General features: G+C 40.6%; 1 protein-coding gene across 4 annotated transcripts in view; it reads left to right on the top strand.

Annotated features, from left to right (window-relative positions):
• The window catches only part of GAB1 (GRB2 associated binding protein 1), a 137,548-nt gene that overhangs the window by 69,699 nt on the left and 40,607 nt on the right, over positions 1–27,242 (top strand). For all 4 annotated transcript variants that reach the window (XM_039542279.1, XM_039542280.1, XM_039542278.1 and 1 more), the window contains exon 2: positions 14,989–15,283. In XM_039542279.1, the coding sequence (XP_039398213.1) occupies positions 14,989–15,283 (295 nt within the window). The remainder of the gene's footprint in view (positions 1–14,988; positions 15,284–27,242) is intronic.

A 27,242-nucleotide genomic window follows, 5' to 3' on the forward strand; every position in this document is an offset into this window, starting at 1 on the left:
AATGTACACACTTTTTGCAACTAGATGCAGTGATGATAAATGTTTTATATTGGGGTTCTTGAATTGACTTTTACTTTTATTCCCCAAAACCTTTTTGGCTTAAATCTTTGCTACTTCCATTTTAGTCAAATTGAAATTTTGAGGCTCAAGTCCTCTAATACTGCCCAGCAGAGGTGTATGGCCAGGCAGTAGCAGTGAGTTTTCCCCACACTGCATGCTGATATGCCAGTAGGAGTGAGAGGTTTTTTGGGCTTCTCTTCACTACTGGGGAGATCCACACTGCTGCAATCGATGCAGCGGGTGTAGTTTTAGTGGGTCTAGTGAAGACCTGCTAAATTGATGGCAGAGCACTCTCCAGACGACTCTGGTACTCCAGCTCTCCGAGAAGAGTAAGGGAAGTTGACTGGAGAGCGTCTCCTGTTGATACCTTGATGCAGTGATGAGCTGCCGAAATCTTAGGAACCGGTTCCCTACTGGGTCTTCGGCGGCACGGTTCCGGCGGCTGAAGGACCCACCACCGAAGACCCGGTAGGGAACCGCCCAGTGAGTACACCCCCCACCCACGTCCTGCCCCCCCTCAGAAACCACAACCCATAACCCCCCCTGCCCTGCTCTTTGTCCCCTGACCACTCCTTCCCAAGACCCCCAACCCTAACTCCCCCCCAGGACCCCACCAAACTTGCCCCGCTCCCTGTCCCCTGACTGCCCCGACTCCATCCACCACCATCCCAACAGACCCCAGGAACTCCCACGGGCGCCTACCCAACCCCCTTCCCCATCCCCTGTCTGCCCCCGAACCTCTGCCCGATCCAACCCCTCCTCCCCCGCCCCAGTCCCGGCCCTGGCCTCTTACCCCTGCCGGAGTCAGGGCTAGGGTCGGAGCCGCGCCGTGCGGCCGGAGTTGGGGCCGGGCAGTGGCTGGAGCAGGGCCGGGCGGCGCCTGGAGTCCTCATCGCGCCCCAGCTCACCTGCCCCAGCTCACCTGCAGGAACGGCGCTGCCCGGACCCGGGCGGCCCGGCCAGGAACCGCGCCGCCCAGACCCGGCCCGGACCCGGGCGGCCAGGAACCGCGCCGCCCAGACCCGGCCAGGACCCGGGCGGCCAGGAACCGCGCCGTCCGGCCAGGACCCGGGCGGCCAGGAACTGCACCGCCCGGCCCAGACCCGGGGAGGAGCCGTGCTGCCCGGCTGAGGTCGCAGCTGGACCCTGGGGGCAGGAGCCCAGCCGCCGGACCCCAGAGTCTCGCTACGACCTCCGGACCGGCGCGCCACCTGGAGCCCTCCTCCCGCTGGCACTCCCGCCCCCAGGCCCCAGCTCACCTGGTGGAAGCGCTGCTTCTTCTCAGCCCTCCCAGGCTTCCCGCGCGAACAGCTGATTCGCAGGAAGCTGGGGAGGGGGAGGAGACGCCAGAGGAGCTTCAGTAGAGGAGGCGGAGTGAGGTGAGTTGGGGCTGGGGGAAGGGTACACAGCTGCTAGAGCTTTAGTTAAATTTAAAAGCCCTTTTGGAACTAGTTGTCCCTCCAGGAACAACCGGTTTTAAAGGGGGCGTCTAAATTTAACAACCGGTTCGCGCGATCCGGTGCGAACCGGCTGCAGCTCACCACTGCCTTGATGTCTTCACTGCCCTGCAAGTCACACTAAGCTATGTAGCTGGAGTAGCATAACTTGGGTTGACTTACCCCGGTAGTAAAGACCAGCCCTTTGTCTCTGTGCCCATTCAATTCTTCGCTTACCTGCCAAGACTATCAAAAAGAGTAAAGATTAGACTGCAACCACACAACAATGGGTCTTTTTTACAGTTCTTGTTCTATGTTTGCTGTGTGGGTGATGGCAGAGATGCAAACTTTTGCACAGCACATCTAGTATTGGCGGGTGACAGGGTTGTTTTTCTGTCTTACCATTTCTTCAGTAATGATCCTCGTAATGAGTAAACTGCTCCGTCTCTGCAGTGTTCCTAAAGCAGCGGTGGTTGGTAACATTGTCAGAATGTAAACAGATTTTTCTCTAGACCAATGTGTTTAAAATTCTTCTCAGTTTGTGCACCACTACTGATGTGTACACAGCAGTGAAATGAGGACAGATACATGGATGTATTTGAAAGTGGCAGGCCTCAAATTTTATTAAACTTAACATAGGGAAGGGGTGCTTCCCGCTCATCACCCACATTCTCCTGTGCTAGGCATTTAATTGATTCCAGTGCAGGGGTTACAGGGCTCCTATCATATAATCCGTAATTTGGGGTAAGATTTCCTCAGCCTACCCCCGGGTTTCAGGTCAATACTTTGCCTAAGACTCTAGGCATTTCTTGGAGTACATTGATAGGTTGGAAGGGATTTCCCAGAACTAGTCATTTATCTAGAAGAAATGCCTGGCACTGAAAGTCATGTTTCTGTTATGAATTTAATATTGAAATAATCTATAATAATTTAAATTACTAGTTTTGTTTGCCGTAATCCATGATATCCCAGATGTTGGTGATAGTGAAGTATCAAGATGCATAAAGTGTTCCTCTGGTGGTGTCAACGGAAATCTTGGCAAAGCACTAGGGTAGGGAGGGAGGGCAGGATGCTTTTAACAAATCTTTCTTCAGAGGGTCCTATTAAGTTAAGAATTTTAGTCATGTAAATGACATAGTGCTCCTATAACATGGTTGGTATCCTTCAACAAGGAAGGGCTAAAAAAGCAAACTCTTATATGTTTTGTGACATATGTGAAGATATGCAACTCATGCTGTGTTACTTGGCACATACAGTAAAGGCATTATATTTGTTAATAAAACAGTTTTAAAGTAACTTTTAGTTTTTCTGAGAAAGTAATTTATTGTAGAGAATATGACATGAAACTTAATGACTTTTGTTTGGGCTATTTATGCAGGGCAAGGACATAGTTTGTTCTGGATCTCTTTTAAAATGTACTGGTTAGGTAAAGTGATTCTGGGAAGATACATATTTACTCTTTGCCTTCTCATTTTTCAGAGTTCTTGAAAAAACTTTGACTCATTATTTCAGCATAATGACTTTGCAGACCCTGTGAATTGGCCGTTAATATTGGACTATTCTGTGAGTGCTAACTACTTTAAAATACTTGTGGAACCAACTTTGTTTCCTTTTCAGGGTTTATCAGTTGGAAGCATCTTCTTTTATCCCATGTGTAAGCAAAGAACCCTCTGGATTGATGATTTGATCTGTATTATGGAATATCTAGGCAGGATATCCTTTTTGTGTTATTCCTTGGTGTTATGGCATCAGGTTCTGTTTCAGAGTGGGGGCAGCGGAAAGGGAGATTGGAAGTAGCACACGGTGTGATTTCAGGTTATGTGGTTGAAGAAGATCTCAAAATCATTCTCCTACTCTGTGATCAATTAATAATTGTACTTCAAAAGACAGCTAAAATTTGACATAAAAAGGCACATTAGTGGTAGACAAAGAAGCAGTGGTTTCTACTGGTGTTCCCAAAAGACTGCCCAGGCACAACAGAAGAGTTTTGTATTTAGAAGTTACTCTAGATTCTGTAATGAAGTACATCATATTAGTATCTCCTTTGTGCAGTTCTTTTTAGCATTCTCAGACTTTCCTGAACTACTATGTTAGCAAGTTAGATCCAGTCTCCGCTTGTAAAACCTGATGCCGAAGCTTTTTTGAATTTTCTGATTCTGGTGTGGTTAAGTATTTGGTAAAGTACTGCTAAAAACATGGGAAGTCTAATGTAAATAACATGGGTGTAGTTATAAAGAATATAATGTGTGTGTGTTTATATAGTAGTTAACACTGCAAAAGTTATGTATGAGTATTACTTTGTTTTGACCTGCTTATACCTTCTCAGATTCACATTTTGGCTGAGATTTCTGCTTGTTCTCATCCCCAAAGTGACTTGTTTTTAATGAAGGAGCATGGTTAAGTAAAAATTAGGAGCAGAATCCTTTGGTCTGGCCAAATTATGCTAAGTGGCAGGACAAGGATGTTGGGGGGTTGTAAATGTTTTTTTTCCCACCTTCTGTCTGTTCCTCTGATTCTGAAAGTATTACAAGCTAATCTATTATATAAATTGTTATGCCCTCACCTGGGTTATCATGTTCTGCTCTGTTCACCCTATCTTTATGCCTCAGGGTTTAAGCCAGTCTCTAACTACAAGAAATTAGGAGGAGACCTAAATGGGAAAGGGTAGAGTATCATACATCAGTCCATGCATTTTCCTCTGAATCCTCTGGGGCTGGATATTGTGCAAGACAGAATACTGGACTAGATGGCCCTCCAGCTTGATCCATTATGGCAGTTTGTATGGGTGATGAAGACAATTATAGGTACGGAAAGGCTTTAAGAGAGATTATGAAAAGATTAGGATTGCTTATTTTATAGAGGAGATGACTAAGAGAGGAGTTAATAAAGGTGCACGAAATAATGATTGGTATAGAAAAGGTAAACTGGGTGTTCAGACATACTCTTTCTCACGAGGAAAGAGCTTGAATGACTGGAACTTCAAGCTAGACAAATTCAGACTGGAAATAAGGCTTACATTTTTAACAGCGAGAATAATTACCCATTGGAACAATTTACCAAGGGTCGTGGTGGATTCTCCTTCACTGACAAATTTTAAATCAAAGTTGCATGCTTTTCTACAGGATCTGCTTTAGGAATTATTTTGTCAGAATTTGATGGCCTGTGTTATGCAGGAGGTCAGACTAGATGATCACAACCATTCCTTTCTGGCCTTGAAATCAATGAACCTAAAAAGGGGAACATACAATGAAAATTTCAAACTAATCAAAGGAAATACTTTTCGAACACTTCAGTTGATCTTTTGAACTCATAGCCGCTAAATACTGAGGTCAAGAATTTAGTATACTGGAAAAAAAAATAACCCACCAGGATTAGACATTTCTATGGCTAATGAGGATATTTACAGATACAATAAATAATGTATAAGGGGATAAACCCTCAGGCGTCAGGGCAGAAGGCAATCCCTAACTTCCTGAGATTAGGAAGAAACCTCTCCTATGGGCAGATTGTTCCATAATTGTCCACTGCAAGGTTTCTTGTACCTTTCTCTGAAGCATCTTGCATGGGTCACTATCCGATACAGCATATCAAACAGGGTGGATCACTGATCTGATCTGGCATGATCATATGTTCCATATACCTAACTCATAAATTAGTGGATTTTCCTGGTTTCTAGCTTCCACAGAATACTAGCCTTAAGGTTCATTTGGAAAGATGGAGAAATTACCCTATTATCAGCAATGATATAAATTGAAGAGTAACTTTGCACATGTGTAGTAGGAAACTTCTACTCCCTTTACTGTTACACTAGCCCCAGATCTGTGGAGTTAAAGAGATGATATACCCAAATTATTCCTGTGCAGAAATCCTTATCCACAGAAGAGCTGTGGCATCAAGACTTCTATGAAAAAATATGTGCTCTATAGTTAGCATGTGTTATGATCTTCAGAATAGCCTGCAGTTAAGAATCTTCTATAGATGTCATGCTTTTTTGCAAATTGTTTAGAAACCAAGCGAGACCAACTGAGGGTTTTTTCATATTTTAAACCCACCCCTTATCTAGTAAATCATTCTAAATCTTACAATTGCTGTTATTTTCAGTCCATTGTGTCTACTTCCTGTTGGTCAAAGGTTATTAGGATAGGGTGGTGTATGTATAGTGAGATGGAAAGCTGACAGCAAAAAGAAAGCTCTGCTTATTTTGGTGTAGACACAACTACAGAAGTGGCCAGGACATTGCTTGAATTTACTGAAAACACAAAGAGGTAAACTGCTCCCAAAACTGACAGAAGATGTTTTTTATTAATTCATATGGAAAATTAATGAGGTTTTAAAAATACATTCTCCAAGGAAAGATTTATATTTTCCTTAGGTTAATTTTTCTTGTCTAGAAAGGATGTCATTTTTGTTTGGTATACAAGTTAAAGATTTTTGTAAGAGCTATTTCTTAGACATGAAAGTAAATATTCAGCACATTTGGTAATTTTATACTATAAGATGGTTTAGAACACCATTTATACTTTTCTAAGACTTAATACCGCAAACTGCAAATACAGTCTTGTTCTGATATATTAAGTCAAAAGAATGTATATTTTAGTATAGTGCTGTTCTAAAATGCATAGTTTGTCTTGATATGGCTGGCCATTGCCTGAGAAACTTATCTGTGTTGCTGTTTGGTTGTTCAAACAATAGTATGGCACTTGAGTTCTCCTTATAGTAAAAATAAACTTGTACTGAATAATCCTAAACAAACATTTAATACTTGAGGGATTGAGTTGTCTGCTCTAAAGATCTTCAGTGATATGATCGTGAGCTCCTATGCAGGTTACTGTTACACGATTGTTAAGAGGTTTTGCTTTTAGACTAAATTTCAGTTACCAGAGTGGTTGCTGGGTGAAGGGCAGAGAAGGGTGACAATAAAATGATCATATGTAGTTATTTGATTCTGCAAAACACTTGATCAGGTGGCTTGTTTGACTATTCTTAGAGAGTCTAGTAGACTATAGAAATGTTTTGTTAATTGAATTGATAAGTTAGTATGGGTACTGTTTTATCAACCAAGTATTGTCAAATGAACTGCGATTACATGGAAGCTTTTTTTATATTTTTTTTTAAGTATACTAATGTATACATTAATTATTAAATGTTGTATACTCTTGATTCTCTAAACTGCTCTCATTCATTTTATAGCTTTTGTTTCAGTAGTTGTTTGAATCTAAAATAAATAGACTGTTATGCCTTGGAGAAGGATATTTTTAAGGGCACCATCAAGTTGATATTAAGCAGTTTCAAAAAAATGTGTAAAAACAGTTTTAGGTATTGCGCCTGTTCTGAAGTCCCTCTGCCGATGTTTTTGGTCTTACAAGCAGATTTTTATATAATTTTAAATGTCTTGATTCTCCTTGTATGTGTGAGGCTTTCACACATCAACAAGGGAAATTGACGGACTATCCAGGTCAGTAGTGAAACTGAACATACACAAGATGCTGTAAATGTACGAGTAAATGAACTGGAAACAGAGAGAGATTTTCCCCTCAAATCTTCCAGTTACAAACACTACCTAAGATTACTGTAATGCTCGTAAGTAAAAAGTAAGATGTGTGGTGAAATCTTGGCTCCACTGAAGTCAATGGTAAAACTCCCATTGACTTAGATGAGGCCAGGATTTCATCCAGGAGTTTTAAGTTAACTATGCCCTTATAACACGCAAACTTCAATTTTTTTAAGTTAAACCATTTTTATGTGATCAGGCCTTGTTGCCTCTTCCAATTACCCAATTACCTTGGTACTCTTAGTAAGTCATGATGTTGCTGGTTCTTTGTGCTGTGGTAGTGCTTAAAGTTCACAATCAGCATCAAAACACCCCTGTCCTATGCAGAGTACAGTCACATACCAAGGGACAAGTCCTAGCCTCAACAGCTTCCTGTATTATTTTGGGGCCCCGCACAATGAGTATATTAAAAGGAGGAAGTAGAAGGATGAAGGTAACTAAACTAAGATGACACAGTTAGGCTTCTCTTCCACAGCTGCAAGATCTATGAAGGTATGAAATACTTTTTTAAATAAATCAGCCATTTCCAATTTATGCACAACCAGACTGTAATTGGTTGACTGATTGCTTGTAGGCATTACAGCAGAGTTGGATCTTGAAGAGGAATTGGAAAGAAGGAACTTTCATGGCCTTAAATGTTGATTCAGGGAGGACTTTCCAAGCATAGAAATAAATGCAGAGCCGGTTATGGAAGAAGATAGCAAATGGGCAGACAAAGCTGGCATAATTGGCGGAGTAGCAGTCACGGGAGGTGTCATAAGAGACAAGATAGTCAAGTAAATTAGTTGGGAGGGCAGAGATGAAAAGGCCTTAAAATTAGGGATAAGAAGCTTAAAATTGTGTTGAAAAGGGAAGCCAGTTGAGGAATTCAAGGAGGGGAGTGATGTGGTCAGAGTGGTGGTAAGGACGAGACTATATTAGCAGCTGCATTTTGAATAGGTGTGATAGGAGGGGGGTGTGTGTGTGTGTGGGAGACGAGACAGAAGGAGGTGAGCAGTTGGAACTAGAGTGGTGTGGGCAGAAAGGAGTGACTGTATTTTGAAAACATTGTGAAGGAAGGAGCTGCAAAATTTGAAAACCACTTAGATGGGCAGGGCAAGGAAAAGGCACCCATCCCTCGGATTATGAACATGAGTGATAAGGACAAGGGTGCTGTCCTCAGCAGTAATGGAGAGGTCAAGGGAGGGCAGACCAAAAGCTCATTTATGACCATGTTACATTTCTTGCTGACAAGACCTTCAGGAAGAGATGATGTTGGATAGGCAGGTCAAGATGTAGAATTGAAATAGATGGGGACAAGTCAGGAGTGGTAAGGTAAACTTGCAAGTGATTAGCAAAATCATGATAGTTTGAAGGTTGTAAGTGGGCAAGATTGTCCAGAAATATTCTATAGACCAAGAAGAGAAAGGGTGGCCTTGTGGTTAGAGTGTTGGCCTGGGATTCAGGAGATTTGGGTTAGAATCTTTGTTCTGCGACAAGCTTTCTGCATGACTTTGGGTAAATCTTTTAGTCTCTCTGAGTCAATTCCCCATTTGTATGCGGATGATAATATTTCCCTATCACGCAGGAGTGTGTGAGGAGAAATGCATTAATGTTTAGGAGGTCCTGAGATTGGAGGTCTGGGGTATATAGGTAAGTAAATAGAGGAGGGCCAGAGTCCTATGCAACCCCATGATTTTTGAGAAGGAGAGTGTGGATGTGGATGACACAGTTATAGACCTGTTTGCTAGAGTTGGTTGGGTCTGGGGATGCCTGCTGTGGATCCAGCAGCCTGGAAGCACAGGATGTTCTCAGGGCTTTTGGGTCTGGAAGCCCTGGGGTCCTAGGCCAGTTGCCTAGAGCCACAGACCTTGGGAGTCCTGGAAGCACTTGACTGAAATTGACATAGAATCATAGAATTCAAGATCAGAAGGGACCATTATGATCATCTAGTCTGACCTCCTGCAAGATGCAGGCCACATAAGCCGATCCACCCACTCCTGAAATAATTCTCTCCCTTGACTCTGCTGTTGAATGCTCCAAATCATGATTTAAAGACTTCTAGTAGCAGATAATCCACCAGCAAGCGACCCCTGCCCCATGCTTCGGAGGAAGGCGAAAAACTCCAGGGCCACTGCCAATCTACCCTGGAGGAAAATTCCTTCCCGACCCCAAATATGGCGATCAGCTGAACCCCGAGCATGCGGGCAAGACTCTCCTGCCAGACCCTCTGGAAAAAGGCTAACAATATCCTATCATTGACCCTTTGTACTAATTACCATTGTGGCATGTTATTGACCTATTGACTAAACCCGTTATCCTATCATACCATCCCCTCCATAAACTTATCTAGCTTAATCTTAAAGTCATGGAGGTCCTTCGCCCCCACTGTTTCCCTAGGTAGGCTGTTCCAGAATTGCACTCCTCTGATGGTTAGAAACCTTCGTCTAATTTCAAGCCTAAATTTCCTGACTGACAATTTATATCCGTGACATGATTCTTCTTAGTTTCAGTCAGCAGCTGTGGGATTCTGAGGATCATTTTTTGTTTCAGAAACACTATATACCAGTGTTTCCAAATTTATCGTGTGTGTGAAATTTCTGGTTTGTGGGAAAATTTTGGTGTCTTTCCAAATCAGAACTAAACTAAACTTTAATAAATATCAGGATTTCCCAGGACCTGGAAATCTTGAGTTTTGGCCAGCTCGCCTGTTAGCACAGTTAGACTCCTAACATAGATGGGACTTAAGGAATGCAGTGCAAAATTAAAGTGCATGTAAAAATGATGAACTTGTAGTTTTAGGCTTGTTAAAACAAGAGAGATCCTTACACAGTGATAAGTTTCTTTTAATTTTTGCCTTTTCTTTGCTGCTTTAATTAATAGTTCAGTATTGATTTATTTATTTTAGTTAAAATGATTAAATATAAATTCTGACATTTTGCTTGCAGAAAATATGCATGGAGGTATTGTTCTGCTTTATTTTCAGTGTTTTCTTTTGTTTATTTAACAAAGCTAAAGTTAGAACTAGCAGCACAAGACTAGAAAATGGTGACAATAGTTTGAAAACAGGAAATTTAGCCTTGTGTGTATTCGGAACAGATGATCAGGATGATAGCCAGTAGAGTGGAAACTTCCACTGAGACTGTTTTTTCCTTATTTTGCTCAGTTAGAAAAGATGGTGCTTCCTGGAAAACAAGTCTTAAGTACTTTAAAGAAAGTAGTAATGCATCCAGTATTTTCCTCACTTCACATTTACTTTACTTATTTTTCATAAATGTGTTTACTCAGCATTATTACTAAAAAGTACAATTTTGAGATAATTTAAGTTCTTGACAATCCCCCTTTCACAATTACTGTTTAAGGTGTTTATACCTGGATATCTGTGGAGGTTTTATCCTCCGTTGCCATATTTTATTTAAAAATTACATTTAAAAAATAGGGACAGTGGAGATGCATCAGGAAAATAAAGCTGCATATCCAAACTTCTAACTTGTATTGCTACAAATACATCGCTTGGGGTGTGGAAAATCCCCCCTCGAAGGACACAGTTATACTGACCTAGCTCCTGGTGTAGACAGCACTGTATTGATGGGAGAAGCCCTCCTGTCAACACAGCTGTTGCCTCTCGAGGAGATGTAGTACCTACACCGATGGGAGAATCTCGCCCATCAGCGTAGGCAGCGTTGTCACTGAAGCGCTACAGCAATGCAGCTGTGCCACTTCAGCCTTGTAAGTGTAGAGAAGCCCTAAGTGATGCTTTCTTCCAATTTTCCTGATACTGTGGTATGGATGAATTGCTTGCTTTTAAACCAGCAGCACTCAATTTACATAAAATGTGCAACAGATAAAATAAAAATAGTGCATTCTTCTCTTCCTCCATTTGGTTAAAAAAACCCTCAACTTTAGTATTCTTTGATTACAATTCTCTGAGTGTGCCCAGGTCTTTAGCAGCTACATGGCAACTTATCACATCTTAGACTACTTTTAAAAACCTACTTTATCTCCACAATTTTGATTTGTTGTAATTATATTTAAAAGTTTAGAAAGACTGCTGAATTATATCACCCTGTTATTTGATGTACTTCCTATGATTTTAATACTTAAAAAAAAATCTATACTTGATATATACCTAATCTGCAGGCAGTGTGTTGGAACCCGACATGCAATGTAAATAAACATATTTTGCATTAAAAATAAATTAGATAATCCTAGGGAAAGAATATCATTTTCCCCCTAAAATATCTGATGTCTGACTCATACCAGTATTGGTTAGGATTTGGGAAAGTGAGTTTTAAAACAAATCACACTGTAGAGTTGCTTATTTTTCTCAACTGTTTTCCAATAGAAGTTCAGCTGCATTTGAATCACTTTTATCAATGCAAGCAAAGTCACATTGTTTACAGTGTATTGTTGATTAAATAATTCAAGAGACAAAGCTTGGTTTTTTTCTGTATTTTCATTGTGGCATAACCCAATTTTATATTTGTAGTTATTTTGTAGGATACAATGCATGTTACAGATTGTACAGCTGTAAAATACAATAAACATTCTTCAAACAAAAATACCCAAAGGGAAAAAAATAATAAAGAAGGATACATTTTATATAAATAGTTATTCTCTCTCTTGCTGGCTCTGTCACCTCCCTATTGCCCCTTTCAGAGACTTAGTTTGGGAAAGCAGTTATTGAAGAAGCTCTCTTCATTAGTTGTTAGTCAGTATTCTTGTTGGCTCAGTGAGGCAGTATACAGCTTTCACTAGGGCGACAAAGACTGAAATGTTAAAAATAGAATAAGCTTTAAGAATCCTAGATATTTTCAGATAACAAAGAGTGATTTATGTGGGCTCATTTTGCACTTTCACAAAACATAGAGAAGCTTTTGTACTATGATTAGCAAGGGTTCTGATGTCAGTTCTCTTGTCTAGCTTCAGGCTTTATTCTGCTGCTAAATTGTGCTTTGTACTGTAACCCAGAGAACCTTTGTATCTGCCTTATTAATGTGTAGTTTATGGAATTGCTTTTGTTTTTGAGTTTAATCTGTGCCAGTTTCAGTGAGTGACTCATTATATGACTGAAATAAACATTCACATATTCACTATGCAAAAATTCTTCAAAAAAATAGTAGCAGGTGGTAGGCTAAACTCAGTGTTTTAAGTACTTAATAGTTGGTATTTTGTAGCATTAAGGGCTGAAAAGAAGTTCTGTTTATATGATTAATTTATGAAATTGGAGTAAAAGTCATATTTCACTCTTTAATGTTGAATAGGGCTTTTATTAGTGATAATATGAACAAGTTTCACCCCTTAACACAGAACTGTACAGAAACTCCCAAGCGAGGCAAATTTTATTTGTACCAAGCTAATTTGTGTTGCATAAATCTTTAGGCAAGTATGTTGGGGTTTTTAGAGATTATTTCTTCAGATGAGATCTTTAAAAAGCAAAGACATAGAGGATAATTCCAGTTTCTGAAATAGTTGCAGCTTGTAGTATGTTTTTCAGAACTAATTACTGTGGGGAAAATATCTAAGGTTCCCGTTATGCTAGTATCTAAGCTGTTGTTTTTTTGGTTTGATAGAGATGCAGAAAGCAGCACAAAATTTGTCATGTTAATTCTGGAATTTTACACATTTTAATACATAGCATCTACTTAAGGTGTTCCATTTGTTTTTTTCTGTCTGTTTTAATTATTGTACTTTATTGTTTATCCTGCTCACTAACTTGCTAAAGTAATCAGAAAGGTGACTTGAGAACTGACTTGAATTGTATAATTCTGCATTTTAAGGCTGAATATATATATATGTTATGTTAATGAGCACAAAAAGTATGATTTGTATAGAATTGCAAGTATAAAAGTATTTTTTTTCAAACTCAGATGATTTTTAGTACGTGGTGGCTACTGAATATGCCACAAATTCCAGTTTAAATGTCTGGCATTTTCCCTCTCCCATATTTTCTGTATTATCTTTCCATAGTAGCTTCAGCTTGATACCAAAAAAGGCATCCATGCTTGACAATAAGTTGTTTGTGAGCACCCACTGAAAAGCTGACTCTGCTGGTTCTGAGCCAGAGCTATAAAGATGGAAGCACAGTTTTGATTCCCAGACCCCAGTATGTTTCCCCCCACTTTGTTTGAGGTAATAGGTTACATTTACACTTCTCAGGAACCAGCGTGAGTTGTTTTCTGCTCCACAGCTGGTTCCATAAGTCCAGTCTGAGAAAGTTTTGATCCCAGAGACTGACAGATGCATATGGATATGTAAAGGACACTACAAGTCTCAACACTTCCTTTTCGCCTCTTGTTAGTGTGGTAGTCTGTCTTCCTGTCACTGTGTACTCTGTAGAAAATATGAATGGACTTTATGTGATGGATTTTTATACTTGTTTAAACAACCTAAATGCAAACTTTAAACCAAATCATTTTGGCAAGGGGAAGAGAGCTTTTGGTATGGAGGAGAGTTTGCTAGAGCCATCCCATTCACTTTCTTTGAACTTACACTTTGACTGGAAAACACAAAACAGCCCTCCAGTGACCAGTTTCTGTCCTGGGAGAGAACTGGCCTCTCAAAAATCCTTGTCTGGGGAGCCTAATTGAAACAGACACCAAACAGTACAGATGCCCCTCCCAGCAAGGGGGCCTCACAGTCCGAGTTTTCACCTGCATAAAAATGAGGAGAACATTCCTGGCCCAGCTCCCAAGCCTGTTGCTCAGCTCCATCTAGTCCCCGTGCTCTCACTCTCCCAGTCCTGCTCGCATCTGCAGCCCCGGCTAGCTGGGGAGACAGTGGTGGGGGTGTTCAAGAGTGGCCCTGCCCCGCACTCACCCTGCTGCGGCAGCTTCTGTCCTGCAAGGCTGGGCCTGGCTCCCTGCTCTGGGCATTGTGACCTGGTGGACGGGGTTGCAGCACTACTTAGGTTTGGACCAGCCTACTTCCTATCACGATGGAGGGGTGGCCAGGCAAACCAGGGTGGTGCTGTGACTTCATGTGCAAGTTGCAATATCACTTGGTTGGCGGACCTCTCAAATATGTGGCCTGGGGCAAACTACCTCTTTCCCCCACTTCCCCTGTGGCCCTGGTAGGAGGAGTGCTTCTGGGGCTCGTGGAGAGTGACATGGGGGAGCAGTGATAATCAACCCACCTACACTCTTCCTGCAACCCACTGGTGGATCAGGACCCACCATTTGGGAAACACTGTTCTAAATTAAGCTGGATGTCCGTAGCCCCAAGGCACTGATAAAGTAGTTGGGGTTGGTGTAGGAGTCACAGTGCCTGGACTCAGCAAATATATATAAATTATATATCATGAACATAATTAAATGGTTTTTTAAGTTTAAAGGAGAAAATCCAATAACTTACAGTGCTGTAAAGTGTTGCCAGCTAATAAAGTAGCTCTCTTTCTACAAGAGTAGCTATCTTAAAATACTACCATTTGATTAACCTACTTTATTCACAAGATTCAGAGAAACCTGCATGTATGAATGAGCATTATGTGTGCTATGAAAGCAAGTAACTATTGAAGATAAAACAGCATGAAATGAAGAGGACACTTTTAAGTACCTAAAAATATAGGTTGTTTCTTTTTCTTCCTGTGGCTGTATTAATTTCTTTGCTTTTTTTTTTTTTTTCCCCCTCTCTTCTCTCGTTTTCCTTAATTGGATTCGTCCTTTCCCATTTAGCAAATATCACCTTACTTTTGAAACTTATTCTCTTGAGCAAAGTCTTAAACATAAAAGGAAATATTTTTTTAAAAAGGTCACTGCCACCAGCTTGCAACCTGATTTTCCTCAGTTTAGGTTTTTTGTATGCAATCTTTTGGAAACAATTTGAAATATTTATTGCATTGTATTCAACCTTTTTTTTACAATGCAGTTCCAGTAGTGGAAGTCACTGATAAATAGGCATAATTGTCTTTAAAATAACATCACTCTTATATTAATGTTTCCCTTTTTCCCCCCTACTTCTTAGGCATGGAAGAGGAGGTGGTTTGTGCTTCGCAGTGGCCGTCTAACAGGAGATCCGGATGTGTTGGAATACTACAAAAATGACCATGCCAAAAAACCTATTCGTATTATTGACTTAAACTTGTGTCAACAAGTGGATGCGGGATTGACATTTAACAAAAAAGAGTTTGAAAACAGTTATATTTTTGATATCAACACTATCGACAGAGTTTTCTACTTGGTGGCAGATAGCGAGGAGGAGATGAATAAGTGGGTTCGCTGTATTTGCGACATCTGTGGGTTCAACCCTACAGAAGAAGGTAAATTTAGCATTTTTTTTTCCTGAGCATCACTGTTATGTCACCTTACAGAGAAGTATTTAAAGATCAATAGCTATTTTTATAGCAAAGAGAGAAAATGTTTTATATGCAGATATATGCATCAGATATGTAGCTCTTTTATAAATGGGACAATGAGATCTGTAGGGTTTGTTTATTTTTATGACCTAGTGCAGTGGTCTCCAAGGGGCGTGCCCTCTTAAGGGGGCATGGAGGAGCGTTCGGGGGGCATGTGGCAGGACCTGGGCCAGCCCCCAGGGGATGCAGGGAGGGAGTGCCACCTAGCCCCACTCCGGCCGCAGCTCTGCTCCGCCCGCAGCCCAACTCTGCCCTCATTGCCTCTTAGCCCCTATGCTGGCTCTGTCTCAAGCCAAACTGAAAAACACTTAATTTGATTTTGGGCGGGTTTTTCAGTGGTTTTAAAAATAACATGGAGAAAAATTCTGAAATGAAATATTGAAGTGATTTGTTTCATAAATGCTTAAATGGACTGCTCCAACATTTCAAATTTTTTTTCTTTATACCAAGCAATTAGCCAAAATCTACCGGTATTGTTTCAGTTGAACCAAATCAGCATTTTTCAGCCAAAAAAAAAAATTAAAAAAAATCTTCCAGCTCTGCATGTGCTAGCCTATATGGATGTGTATAGAGAGAGGTTTATAGGAACTATATTGAATCATTTACTCCAGACACTAATATGGAATTAGGTAGAGCACTACATCTTCAGCTTTTTGGTAACAGGGTTTTTTGTGTGTGTGCATGCTATGTATAGGTGAAACCGCGTTATATCGAACTTGCTTTGATACGCCAGAGTGCGCAGTCGTCCCCCTCCCCCCCAGTGCTGCTTTACCGTGTTATATCCGAATTCATGTTATATCGGATCGCGTTATATTGGGGTAGAGGTGTACTTCAAATTTCAGACATGGCTTTCCTAATTCGGAATAAGGTGCTGTTGCATGTTTTATGGATGTAACCTTGGCCTGCATTGCCCAAGTGCCAAAATTTAAATAGCTTGGAAAAATCAGCAACTGTTCATCCACATGCATTTTCAGTATCTGATTTTTATAAGGTACGTGTCTCTGCATCCACATATTCAAATCATATACACTAGTTACATTTTTATCCCAGCTAATGTATAGATTATTTTGGGATGTTAAATAGAGGATAAATTACATCTATGTACTGTCAAACCTTCCTCTTTCTTCAGAAAATAAAAAGTATACAAATGTTACTACTTTCCTATAGGAATAAATATAAGCATGATTTATATCCTTCCCCCAGAGGGACAGCAGCAACCTTCCCTCTGACCTAAGGAAAACTGAAGACAGTTCCCTATGTGATCTGCTCCGTTACCAGCCCTTGCTAGATTAAGGGTTGAGGGAAAGCTTTGCTTTTGTCTGCTCCTATTCAAATCCACTCCCTTGACTTGAACGGGGGCTGGGTGAGGCCAGTGGTATGTTGTGTTGCCAATAGGCTGCCTCATCATGAGAATGTGATTTTTGTTGTTGTTGTTTTGTTTTTGTATTTTAAAGATTAATTTGGGGGTGGGGGAAATATTGCTCTGGTGGTGGGAGGGGAAGGATTATCTCAGTTGACACTATGTTGCTCCTTCTATGCTATCTGGTAGCTTTACTGGAATATCTGTGGTGCTGGCAGGCTATTATTTTCTTTCTTTTTTTCTCTTCAACTTGCACAGGAGTGTTTCTATGTGGTGTTCAAGCGTAGGCCTTCCAAGCAGAAATGATTTATGCACGTCGTCACCATTCATTTTGGAAAATTACAATAACTTCATTTTGTTGTTTGGACAATGAACAGATTGATTCATGATCCTGAATCATCAGTGTCACAAGCTGTTGAATCTGTGCAGATTTCTGAGAGCAGAGTTAAGGAAGCAGTACAGTACAGCACAATATATTGTAGGACGATTTCTTTTACAGGGACTTAGTTTTCAAGATACAATTTACATATACTTTCAGTTATTTTGGATTCCTGGTGAGTCTGGCGTTACCAAGAAATAGATATTCAAGTTGCCTAACAACCTTAAATAATTATTCCTTGTAATTAACAGAAACAAATTGATGGGTGTTTAATGTTTATTTCTACCCTATCTTCAGATGAAAGCAATAAAGTGCTAATTTCCAGGATCTTTTCTTTCTATAATATCTATCTAAAATGAAAATGGGAAGTGGGTAATGCACAAGAGTTTATTTTAGTTACTTTTCTGTAAAACTTTATACTATATCTCTCAACACACACGTGTTCAGCAGAAAAAGTACTACGTGTATTTTAACTATTAACAGTATGTTCATCAGCCTATTCAACTAAATAAATGTAGCAAGAATAAAGGAGGAGAAAGAAAATAGGTGAAAAAGAACAGAAAAAGGGTATAGTGTATATCCCTCCACCCCTCATAGATCTTGGTTATTTTTTCAATTATATTTTCCAGAAATGCTGATCATGTTTCTTCAAAGGAATCAAAGTTCTACTTCATGCACAAAGGAACTTTTTTCAAGATTCACTAAATCATTCTGTACAAAATAGAAATTTTACTTTCTTCTGTTGCCTTTCAGTTATGTAAAATTTGTTTTTGATTTAAATTTTCTGCAGATTATAGGATTTACTTCATAATGTTAAGGTTCACAGATGCATTATGATTAGGTACTTCAGGTTGCTTGCAGCTAGGTGGGGACAATCAGTCACCAGCCTGAAGGGAATGCCCTGAAGTTCCTTCCAGTTGTATCTACTTCCACAGTGGCAGGCAGCCTCAGATGTTGTTATTCATAGAATCATAGAATGTTAGGGTTGGAAGGGACCTCAGGAGGTCATCTAGTCCAACCCCCTGCTCAAAGCAGGACCCATCCCCAGACAGATTTTTTTCCTCTGGATCCCTAAATGGCCCCCTCAAGGATTGAACTCACAACCCTGGGTTTAGCAGGCCAATGCTCAAACCACTGAGCTATCCCTATGATGATGATGATGATCATCATCATCAATCATCAATTTTTGTAGTTGGTTAATACCTAAGAGCCCCAGTCATGGATCAGAACCCCATTCTGCTGGTGCTATACAAACAGAGCAAAACTGGTCCCTTTCTCGCAGAGCTTACAATAAGACAAAAGACAACAAGGAAACAGTGAGATAGTACTAGTCAGCATGGTGGGCATGGTCTCAGCACTCCTGTAGCCTAATTGTTATCAAGATTTTTGTAGGGATTTGAAGGAGGAGAATGAGGGAGCTTTGCAGATGTTTATGGGGCGCTCCTCCCACACAAGGGGCAGCATGGGAGAAACAACAAAAGTGTTTGCTTGAAAATTTAACCATTGAACACTGGAGGCTCCATCTTTGGCTGATTGGAGGCAGGAGTTGACATCTTACTAGCACATAAGCAATGATAGGTGTGGATAGGTCATGAAGGACCTTGAAAGTGACGACAAGCATTGTGTGATGCAATAGAGAATGGGGGAGCCAGTGGAGGGATGTAAAGAGAGGAGTCACCAGAACAATGCTGATGTTGTCCAGTGATGGACAAAACAGAGTTCTTTCTCCTTTCTCTATCTTGATTGTAAGCTGATTGCTGTATGTCCACAAGGAGTTGTTAGAGAAACTAGCTGTGATTATGATTTGAACAGAAGAAGACAGGTCTGTAGTAGAGAAGTAGATCTGTGAGTCATCAGCATAGGGATGACAGTAGAATTTGTGTTGGCAGACAAGATGTACAAGCACAAGTCCATGGGTCCAGATCTAATGCATCCAAGGGTGCTGAGGGAGTTGGCTGATGTGATTGCAGAGCCACTGGCCATTATCTTTGAAAATTCGTGGTGATTGAGGGAGGTCCCAGACAATTGGAAAAAGGCAAATATAGTGCTCATATTTTAAAAAGGGAAGAAAGAGAACCCAGGGAACTACAGACAGGTCAGCCTCACTTCAGTCGTTGGTAAAATCATGTAACAGGTCCTCAAAGAATCCATTTTGAAGCACTTGGAGGAGAGGAAGGTGATCAGGAACCGTCTACATGGATCCACCAGGAGCAAGTCATGCCTGACCAACCTGATTGCCTTCTATGATGAGATAATTGGCTCTGTGGATATGGAGAAAGCAGTGGATGTGATATATCTTGACTTTAGCAAAGCTTTTGATACGGTCTCCCACAGTATTCTTGCCAGCAAGTTAAAGTAGTATGGATTGAATGAATGGACTATAAGGGGGACAGAAAGCTGGCTAGATTGTCAGGCTCTATGGGTAGTGATCAATGGCTTGATGTCTAGTTGGCATCTGGTATCTAGCGGAGTGCCCCAAGGGGTCGGTCCTGGGGCCAGTTTTGTTCAACATCTTTATTAATGATGCGATGAATTGCACGCTCAACAAGTTCGCAGATGACACTAAACTGGGGGGAGAGGTAGAATGCTGGAGGGTAGAAATAGGCAGGGCCGGCTTTAGGCCTATTCCACCAATTCCCCCGAATCGGGCCCCGCACCTAAGAGGGCCCCGAGCCCAGTGAGAATCCCTTCCCTGGCTAGAGGCGCCTTTTTAATTTTTACTCACCTGGCGGCGCTTTGGGTCTTCAGCGGGACTTCAGCGGCGAGTTCTTCTCTTACTCTGGGTCTTCGGCAACACTTCGGCAGCGGGTCCTTCAGTGCTGCTGAAAACCTGGAGCGAGTGAAGGACCCACCGCCGAAGTGTCGCCAAGGACTCCGAGCACCGCCTGGTGAATACAAGCCCCACGTGTTTTTTACATGTGTTTGTTTTTTTAAGTCATCCCTGCCAGGGCCCCATCGAAACTGTTTGAATTGGGCCCCGCACTTCCTAAAGCTGGCCCTGGAAATAGGGTCCAGAATGACCTAGACAAATTGGAGGATTGGGCCAAAAGAAATCTGATGAGGTTCACAAGGACAAGTGCCGAGTCCTGCACTTAGGAAGGAAGAATCCCATGAACCTCTACAGGCTGGGACCAACTGGCTAAGCAGCAGTTCTGCAGAAAAGGACCTGAAGATTACAGTGGACAAGAAGCTGGATATGAGTCGACAGTGTGCCCTTGTTGCCAAGAAGGCCAACGGCATGTTGGGCTGTATTAGTAGGAGCACTGCCAGCAAATAAAGGGAAGTGATTATTCCCCTCTATTCAGCACTGGTGAGACCACACCTGGAGTATTGCATCCAGTTTTGATCTCCCCACTACCGAAGGGATGTGGACAAATTGGAGAGAGTCCAGCGGAGGGCATAAAAAATGATTAGGCGGCTGGGGCACATGACTTACGAGGAGAGGATGAGGGAACTGGGGTTATTTAGTCTGCAGAAGAGAAGAGTGAGGCGGGATTTGATAGCAGCCTTCAGGTACCTGAAGGAGGGTTCCAAAGAGGATGGAGCTAGGCTGTTCTCAGTGGTGGCAGATGACAGAACAAGAAGCAATCGTCTCAAATTGCAGTGGGGAGGTCTAGGCTAGATGAAAGTGAGAGTTGAGGATAAAGATAAGGAAGTGGGAGAGGGTTTGAGGAGGGTGTCAAAGATAGTAAAAGAAGATGGCTAGGATTGTAGACATGGGATTCAATTAAAGTGGAAACGTAAAGTTGCTTAGTTAGGAACATGGCATAATTGAAGGAGGAGAGAACAAATTTGTACTGGGGGAAGTCAGCTTGGTCACAGCAGTTCTGTCAGAGATGTTCAGCAGCGCAGGAGTAGGCACAGAGGAAGTAGATAGTTAGGCTGAGCCAGGGCTGGCAAGGCAGACCTGGCGATAGCATAGAGAGGGGCTAAGGAGTCCAGGATAGATGAAAGTGGAGCATCGAGACAATTGACAACCATACCATGGGAGAGAGAGGAGAGGGATGTCATGATAAGTCATTGACATTGATGGAGTGGGAATCACAGAAAGGCTGGGTATAGGGCAAGAGGAAGAGAGCAGATGGGTGATGCTGAAAGAGACAAGGCAATGGCCAGATGGAGAGATTGGAGAGAGTAGAGTGCAACATTTCTCGTAGCCTAATTACAGGTATTTTGGAGGAGGCTGCAGTGGCTAAAAATGAGTCCCAGAAATGCATTACTTAGAATCTAGTCTGAAAAATTTTATTGTAGAACCACAGGATTAGAAGGGACTGCAAGGGTCATCTAGTCTAACCTCCTGCCAAAATGCAGGATATCAGTTGATTGGCTAACCTTTATTGCCAAATACATATCCTACTGAGCAAATATGAATTTGACACACGGAAGAATGTCTATAACTTAGCTGATTTCTTTTCCTCAGGAGAAATTATTTAAAATCTTTACTGATTGACTTCATTTTCCAATCTTATCTATTGGATTTCCTCTCGTGCACTAAACTCACCTTAAATAAAATGATTTTTTTTAAATGGAAGAAAAGTTGATTTAGAAACTGTTGGGTATCAAGTGATGGGATCCTTTGAGACATTAGCTACAGCTCTAAAAGTATCTGTCTCAGACACCCAAAACACAGTTGGATCTAGATACCTGGATTCCAGTGGGAGATGCAGCAGTAGATAGCAAACCTGCCCTATGACTGAAGCAACCTGTCTTTGGAAAGGAAAGCTGAAGCCCATTTTAGTAAAGGAAAAGAAAAGTAAGCCTGCATGTCTGTCCCCCTCACCCCCCCTTCTCCTTTGCTCAGGGAATCTCAAGAAGGATCTTCTAGAACAGGGGTTCTCAAACTAGGGGTCGCGAGGTTATTACGTGCGGGGTCAGCTGTCAGCCTCAATCCTAAACCCCGCTTTGCCTCCAGCATTTATAATGGTGTTAAATATACAAAAAAAATGTTTTTTAATTTACAAGGGGGGGTCACACTCAGAGGCTTGCTATGTGAAAGAGGTCACCAGTACAAAAGTTTGAGAACCACTGTTCCAGAAACTGATCTCAGTAAAGATGTCTGCTCAATATAATGTTTAGAAAAGAAGAGTAACTGTTTATGTTGGTAGGTATTAAGGAGTGCATAGTGAATAATGTAGGAAAAGATTAATTGGCATTATAGGAGACTGTTGTATCCTTATCTTACAAACTGCGTCTTGCTTTGGTTGTCTCCACTCAGAAAAGATTAGTAAAACCAAGCTAAATAAATAAATAAATAATAATCCAAATTCTCTCATCCAGCAGGTAGAGACAAGGAAATTAATAAGTTCATATAACATGAACTTGTGCTATACAGAGACTCTTGCATTGTATGCTTCAGTTCTTGGCATTAAAGTTGCATTGCATTATTATTGTATTTTAATAATACTCAATACAGCAAAGCCAGTCATCCTCTATGTCCTGTCCTTAAGTCTTTTACACTATAACACCATTTTAAAGACAATAGCAATAAAAGTAACCAATTAAAATATTTATTAGAGACCAAGAGTGATCTGTAAATCACTTTTCCTCATTCTTAATTGTGATTTTATAACAAACAAACAGAAAACTAGGGTTGAAGGTTTTAACTGAGTAACACGTCATCAGTTTTCAACATTTCACTCATTTTGTGACTTCCTTTAAAACAAAACACATACACACTTAGTGCCAAACCCCATTAAACTTCTCTTTAACCCCAAATGTAACCATATTTCCCTGTGCAACTTTTCAGTTGCATTGTGTTTTCAAATTTGTTTTTAACTTAAATAAATGATATAGGGAGGAAGGAGACTAATTGTTAGTTATACCTTATCTTGTGTTTTGTGAGAGTGCCTTCTCTGAGTTGAGAGGAAGAGGAGAAATTTTAAACTAAAATGCTTTGCTATTTTTCCTTTTTTACTTAAATGGATAGCCAAAAATGCAGCATGAAATTATTCACAGTTTGCATAATATGAACACCAAATTTGAGAAAAAGTAAACACTGAAAGACAGAAATGTTAACTATAACACAATATAAACTTAAGGGCTGTCTGTCAAAGTTATAGGTGTTTCACAGTAGACCAGACTGTCCTAAACATAAAATAAACAGACAACTGCTAAATTATTTGGAAAAAGAGGACTAAATGTAACTTGATGAGACTGAAAAAACAAAATAAGTTTTTGAAATGTACAGTTCTTCAAAATTAGTCATTAAAAGGTCAAGAATGTAAAGATTTGATTTTCTTTTATGATCCTACACTAGAGCTGGTTGAAAGGCAGAGTTTCTACTATGTGGGAAATTGTGAAAATCTGAAAAAAGTTCTGTTTCAGAACCAAGTATAAATTTAGAAATTTCCCTTGGCGGGAAAAACTGGAAAAATATTTGTTTGGAAATAATCCAAATGTTTAATTTCAAATATTTCTAAAGAGAATTGATCCTGGACACCCAAGCTCTGCAACTCCCAGCTCAGCTGTGGCTCCCAAGTTTTCTAGGCTGTCAGTTCCATGGCAAGGAGCCTAGAAGCCCTGACAGCTCCAGCTTGAACCTGGGTTCTTCAAGTTTTCAGGCTCCCAGCTCCATGGCAGGGAGCCTGGAAGTCTGGGGAAGCTCATGTGGTGAGACTGCCCTAGAGGTGTTGCCCCTGGAAGTGCAGGCTCCATAACAGCCTGCAAGGGGAGCTGGCAAGAAGGCAGGTAGGTTTCCAGTGGAACATTGCTTGTATTCTCTTGGAAGTTCACTGAAACTGTCTCACTGGAAAATTCCCGACCATCTCTGTATTACACTCTTCACAGAAGAGTGTGTAAATGTAGGCTGTATGTCATGGATGCTGTATTTACTGTCTTGACTCATATATTGATGGTTTATGTGAGGGAGCTGAAAACCTCCAAGGGTGAGTGGGTGACTCAGTTTATATTTATACAGGTTTTCTGACTGAGAGATTTATGAAAGATGATGTCTTTGATTTGAAAACAGACCTAAAAAACTAATGCAAGAGGAGAGGGAGAAATTGGTGTTGGGGTGGGATAGAGGAGCTAAAGCATCCTGTGTGTCAGGATGTGATTTATATTATATTAGAATAATACTGCAGAAATGATGTCCCTTATAAAATATTAGTTCTTTGAAAGATAAGTGATTTAGTGAATTGTCTTAGTACTTTGAGATTATTTGACATTCATTTTTCCTTCTGCATACCTCATTCTAGGGTGGGTGGAGAGGTGTGTGTACACATGTGCGTACGCCACCACAAATTCTTGAGTTTTCTATAGAAGTGTGTACTCTGTCTATGTAGGCTCTCATATGGATCCATCTCCATAGTATGTGTCGGATTTGTTCAAGGTTATTACTTTAATAGATAATTTGTCTTTATATCATTTTAATTAGAGCATCTACGTAGTAATAACTGGATTGAATGACTCATCTCTAAGAATTGTAGAGCCAGGCAATGGCTTATCTGTTGCTGATTCATGCTTACAATGGTAAAATCCCATTTTTACTTTCCAGTAGTTCTACTTGCATCCTAAGAAGAATGCATTCTCATATTCTAAATCAGCACGATTGACATTTTATTAAATCAATATTTTTATAAAGGCTCTCATAACCTTTTATATTCTGCTCACATTATGCTAATACTCTACATAAGTATTAGATACTTCAATAAAGTGGTGGAAAGTTCTACTGTGCTCATTTGCAAAGTACACTATATCAAATAATTTAGTTCATACATAAAAAAGGCATTCAAACCTTCTAGATTATTCTCAGCGTGCAGACATCAGCAACATTGTAAATAACAAAAGGATAAGGGAAAGCCTTTCATTATTCTCGGTTGCAAAATGTCCTTTTAACCATTGTTTAATTTTCATAACTATTTTGTTTGTAACTTTGCTCTTATACCCAGCTTTATATTGACCAGACTGACAAACACTCAACTGGGTGACACATCTGTCCACTGTTACCAAGCAGCGAAAAAATAAAAATCCCCCACCCCCACTTGTCCAGTTTAAAAAGCTGCTTGTTCTAGCTGTACTGAATACAGAAATTCTAAGTGAAATGGGATACTTGTTGTGCTCATGTGTATGATAAATACACTGAATGCTTTTCCAATTCACAGTTATTTCAAAACAGCTCTGGTGTCTGAGCTCTGGGAACAAACCAAAAGATTTTGAATGGTTTTTTCATTAGCGTGCAGATGGACTAATCTGTTCATTCAAAATGAAACAAGATCATTATTAAAGCTCATTAAAATCATAGTAAGCTGCTAGGCTAAACTTTGAACATCAGGTTCCAAAGTATATTAAATGGCTAAAGAGATTTTTGAGTGTTTAAAAACATGAAATTAAAACATTAATGTTTACTTTGTCAGTACTGAAAAGAATTATTAACAATACTAAAGTCATGCAAGGCAAATTAGAAATACCTTAAGATGAAGCAAAAATAATTTTCATCCGAACTAAGACTTTTGTTTCAGAGTAACTCAATCGCTGTTTAAATCATACTTTGGTTTAAAATAACGATTGGGGATGCACTAGAGCATGCCATGCATCCACATCAGGATAGATTTCACAGCAGAGGTTCATAAGTTGAAGATATTAATGGTTTAGCACTCCACCCACTCCAAATACCAAGCATATATTTGGATACAATGTGGTGTTAAATGGCCAAATAAGCATTTTATGGTTGGCCCCTTTCATTCTAATCCCAAGGTATTCAGCCCATTTCTGAATTCTCTTGCCATTCCCCTGCAAGTGGGAATGAGAGTACATGTGAAGGGTCCCTCAGTTCACAAAGGGTCCTCCAGTCAAATAGGGTCCAGCAGTCATCTCCCAGACTTCTTACTCATGTTTTCTTCTTGGAGCTGGTCACTTTTGAGCCTATTACCTGCACTGGCACTGAGAGTGCCACTGAGAGTAGCTTGGCTGCACCCACACACATGCTGCTGGTATCTGCCTTCTGTCAACCCATTAGGTTCTGCTGATTGCACATCTCTCCCTGTGTCTACTAGACACGTCCGTCTTCCCTGTAAAGTTCAGGGACATCTTACTGGATTTTCTTGTGTGTGATTACTGCACTACCTGTGTACAAAAAGATCCTAGCTCATGTTTATGAGGGTTTTATATACAGCAATGGTAAAAAGGGGGGCCACAGAGTCCGTCGCTTCTCTTCTCAGCCACCACCTCACAAGCCTGGCTAAGGAAGGAGCGCAACCTCTCCTCTTTCTCCTCTGCACAGACATGTTGTCTGTGTGCATTCTGAGCTGTCATGAAGGAAGGAGAAGGGAAGGCTCTGGAGCAGCTGAGCCTGCACCTTACATTACTTTCCCCTCAATCCTCCTCTTGTCAGGACCCCAGAGATTGTCTAGACCCTGCCGGTCCTCTCCGACATATCTTGGGAATGAAGAGAATTTTGCAATTGTCATGTTAATACAAACATAAGGGAATTAAGATGTTTGTTGTATTGTGAAATGTGGAAAACTAAAATCTGTTCATATAAAGTCTTTGCCGTTTCTAAACAGGAAATGATCATGTCATAGTCACTTTTTTTTAAATTCCTTAGAAGTTGAACCTTATTCAGAATTATCATTGAACACATCATCATCATTCTGGGAACATCCCTTTAATGAAGCTGCTTAGTTTTGTGGGTTAGCCTTGTAGGTCGCTGCAAGGTTAATGGATCGGTTGCATTGTAGGGTAGTGAATTAATTAGAACAATGCTAATATTCAGATAGTGTTGGCAAGATGTGCAAATTGCACTTGCAGAGTCTTGTCGTTTAACAATACGTAAGTTAAGGATGGTCCAATAATTTAAGGAAATGAAACAGTTTAATTTAAAAACAGAATAAAAGGGTTAAAGGTTTATTGCTATCTGATGCTGCTAGCATTTTTCAGACTACCAGACAAAATGGGGTGTGTGTGTGTGTTTGTTTGTTTATTTGTTTCTGGAGAAACCAAAGAATTAAATTAGTCAAGAAAAGACCATTCACAAATGGAAGGTGGAAAAGAATTATAAAGAGGAGAGATGGGACAACAAAAGACCCACCTGGATCTAACGTTGCCTCACAATAGGAGGCGTAACAGGTCAGGATTGGATAGCAATAGAAAGACTTCTTTGGGAATCTAGCACATCTCACAAAATC

Source organism: Mauremys reevesii, linkage group 5 (assembly GCF_016161935.1).
Source record: "Mauremys reevesii isolate NIE-2019 linkage group 5, ASM1616193v1, whole genome shotgun sequence".
NCBI classification, from domain to species: Eukaryota; Metazoa; Chordata; order Testudines; family Geoemydidae; genus Mauremys; species Mauremys reevesii.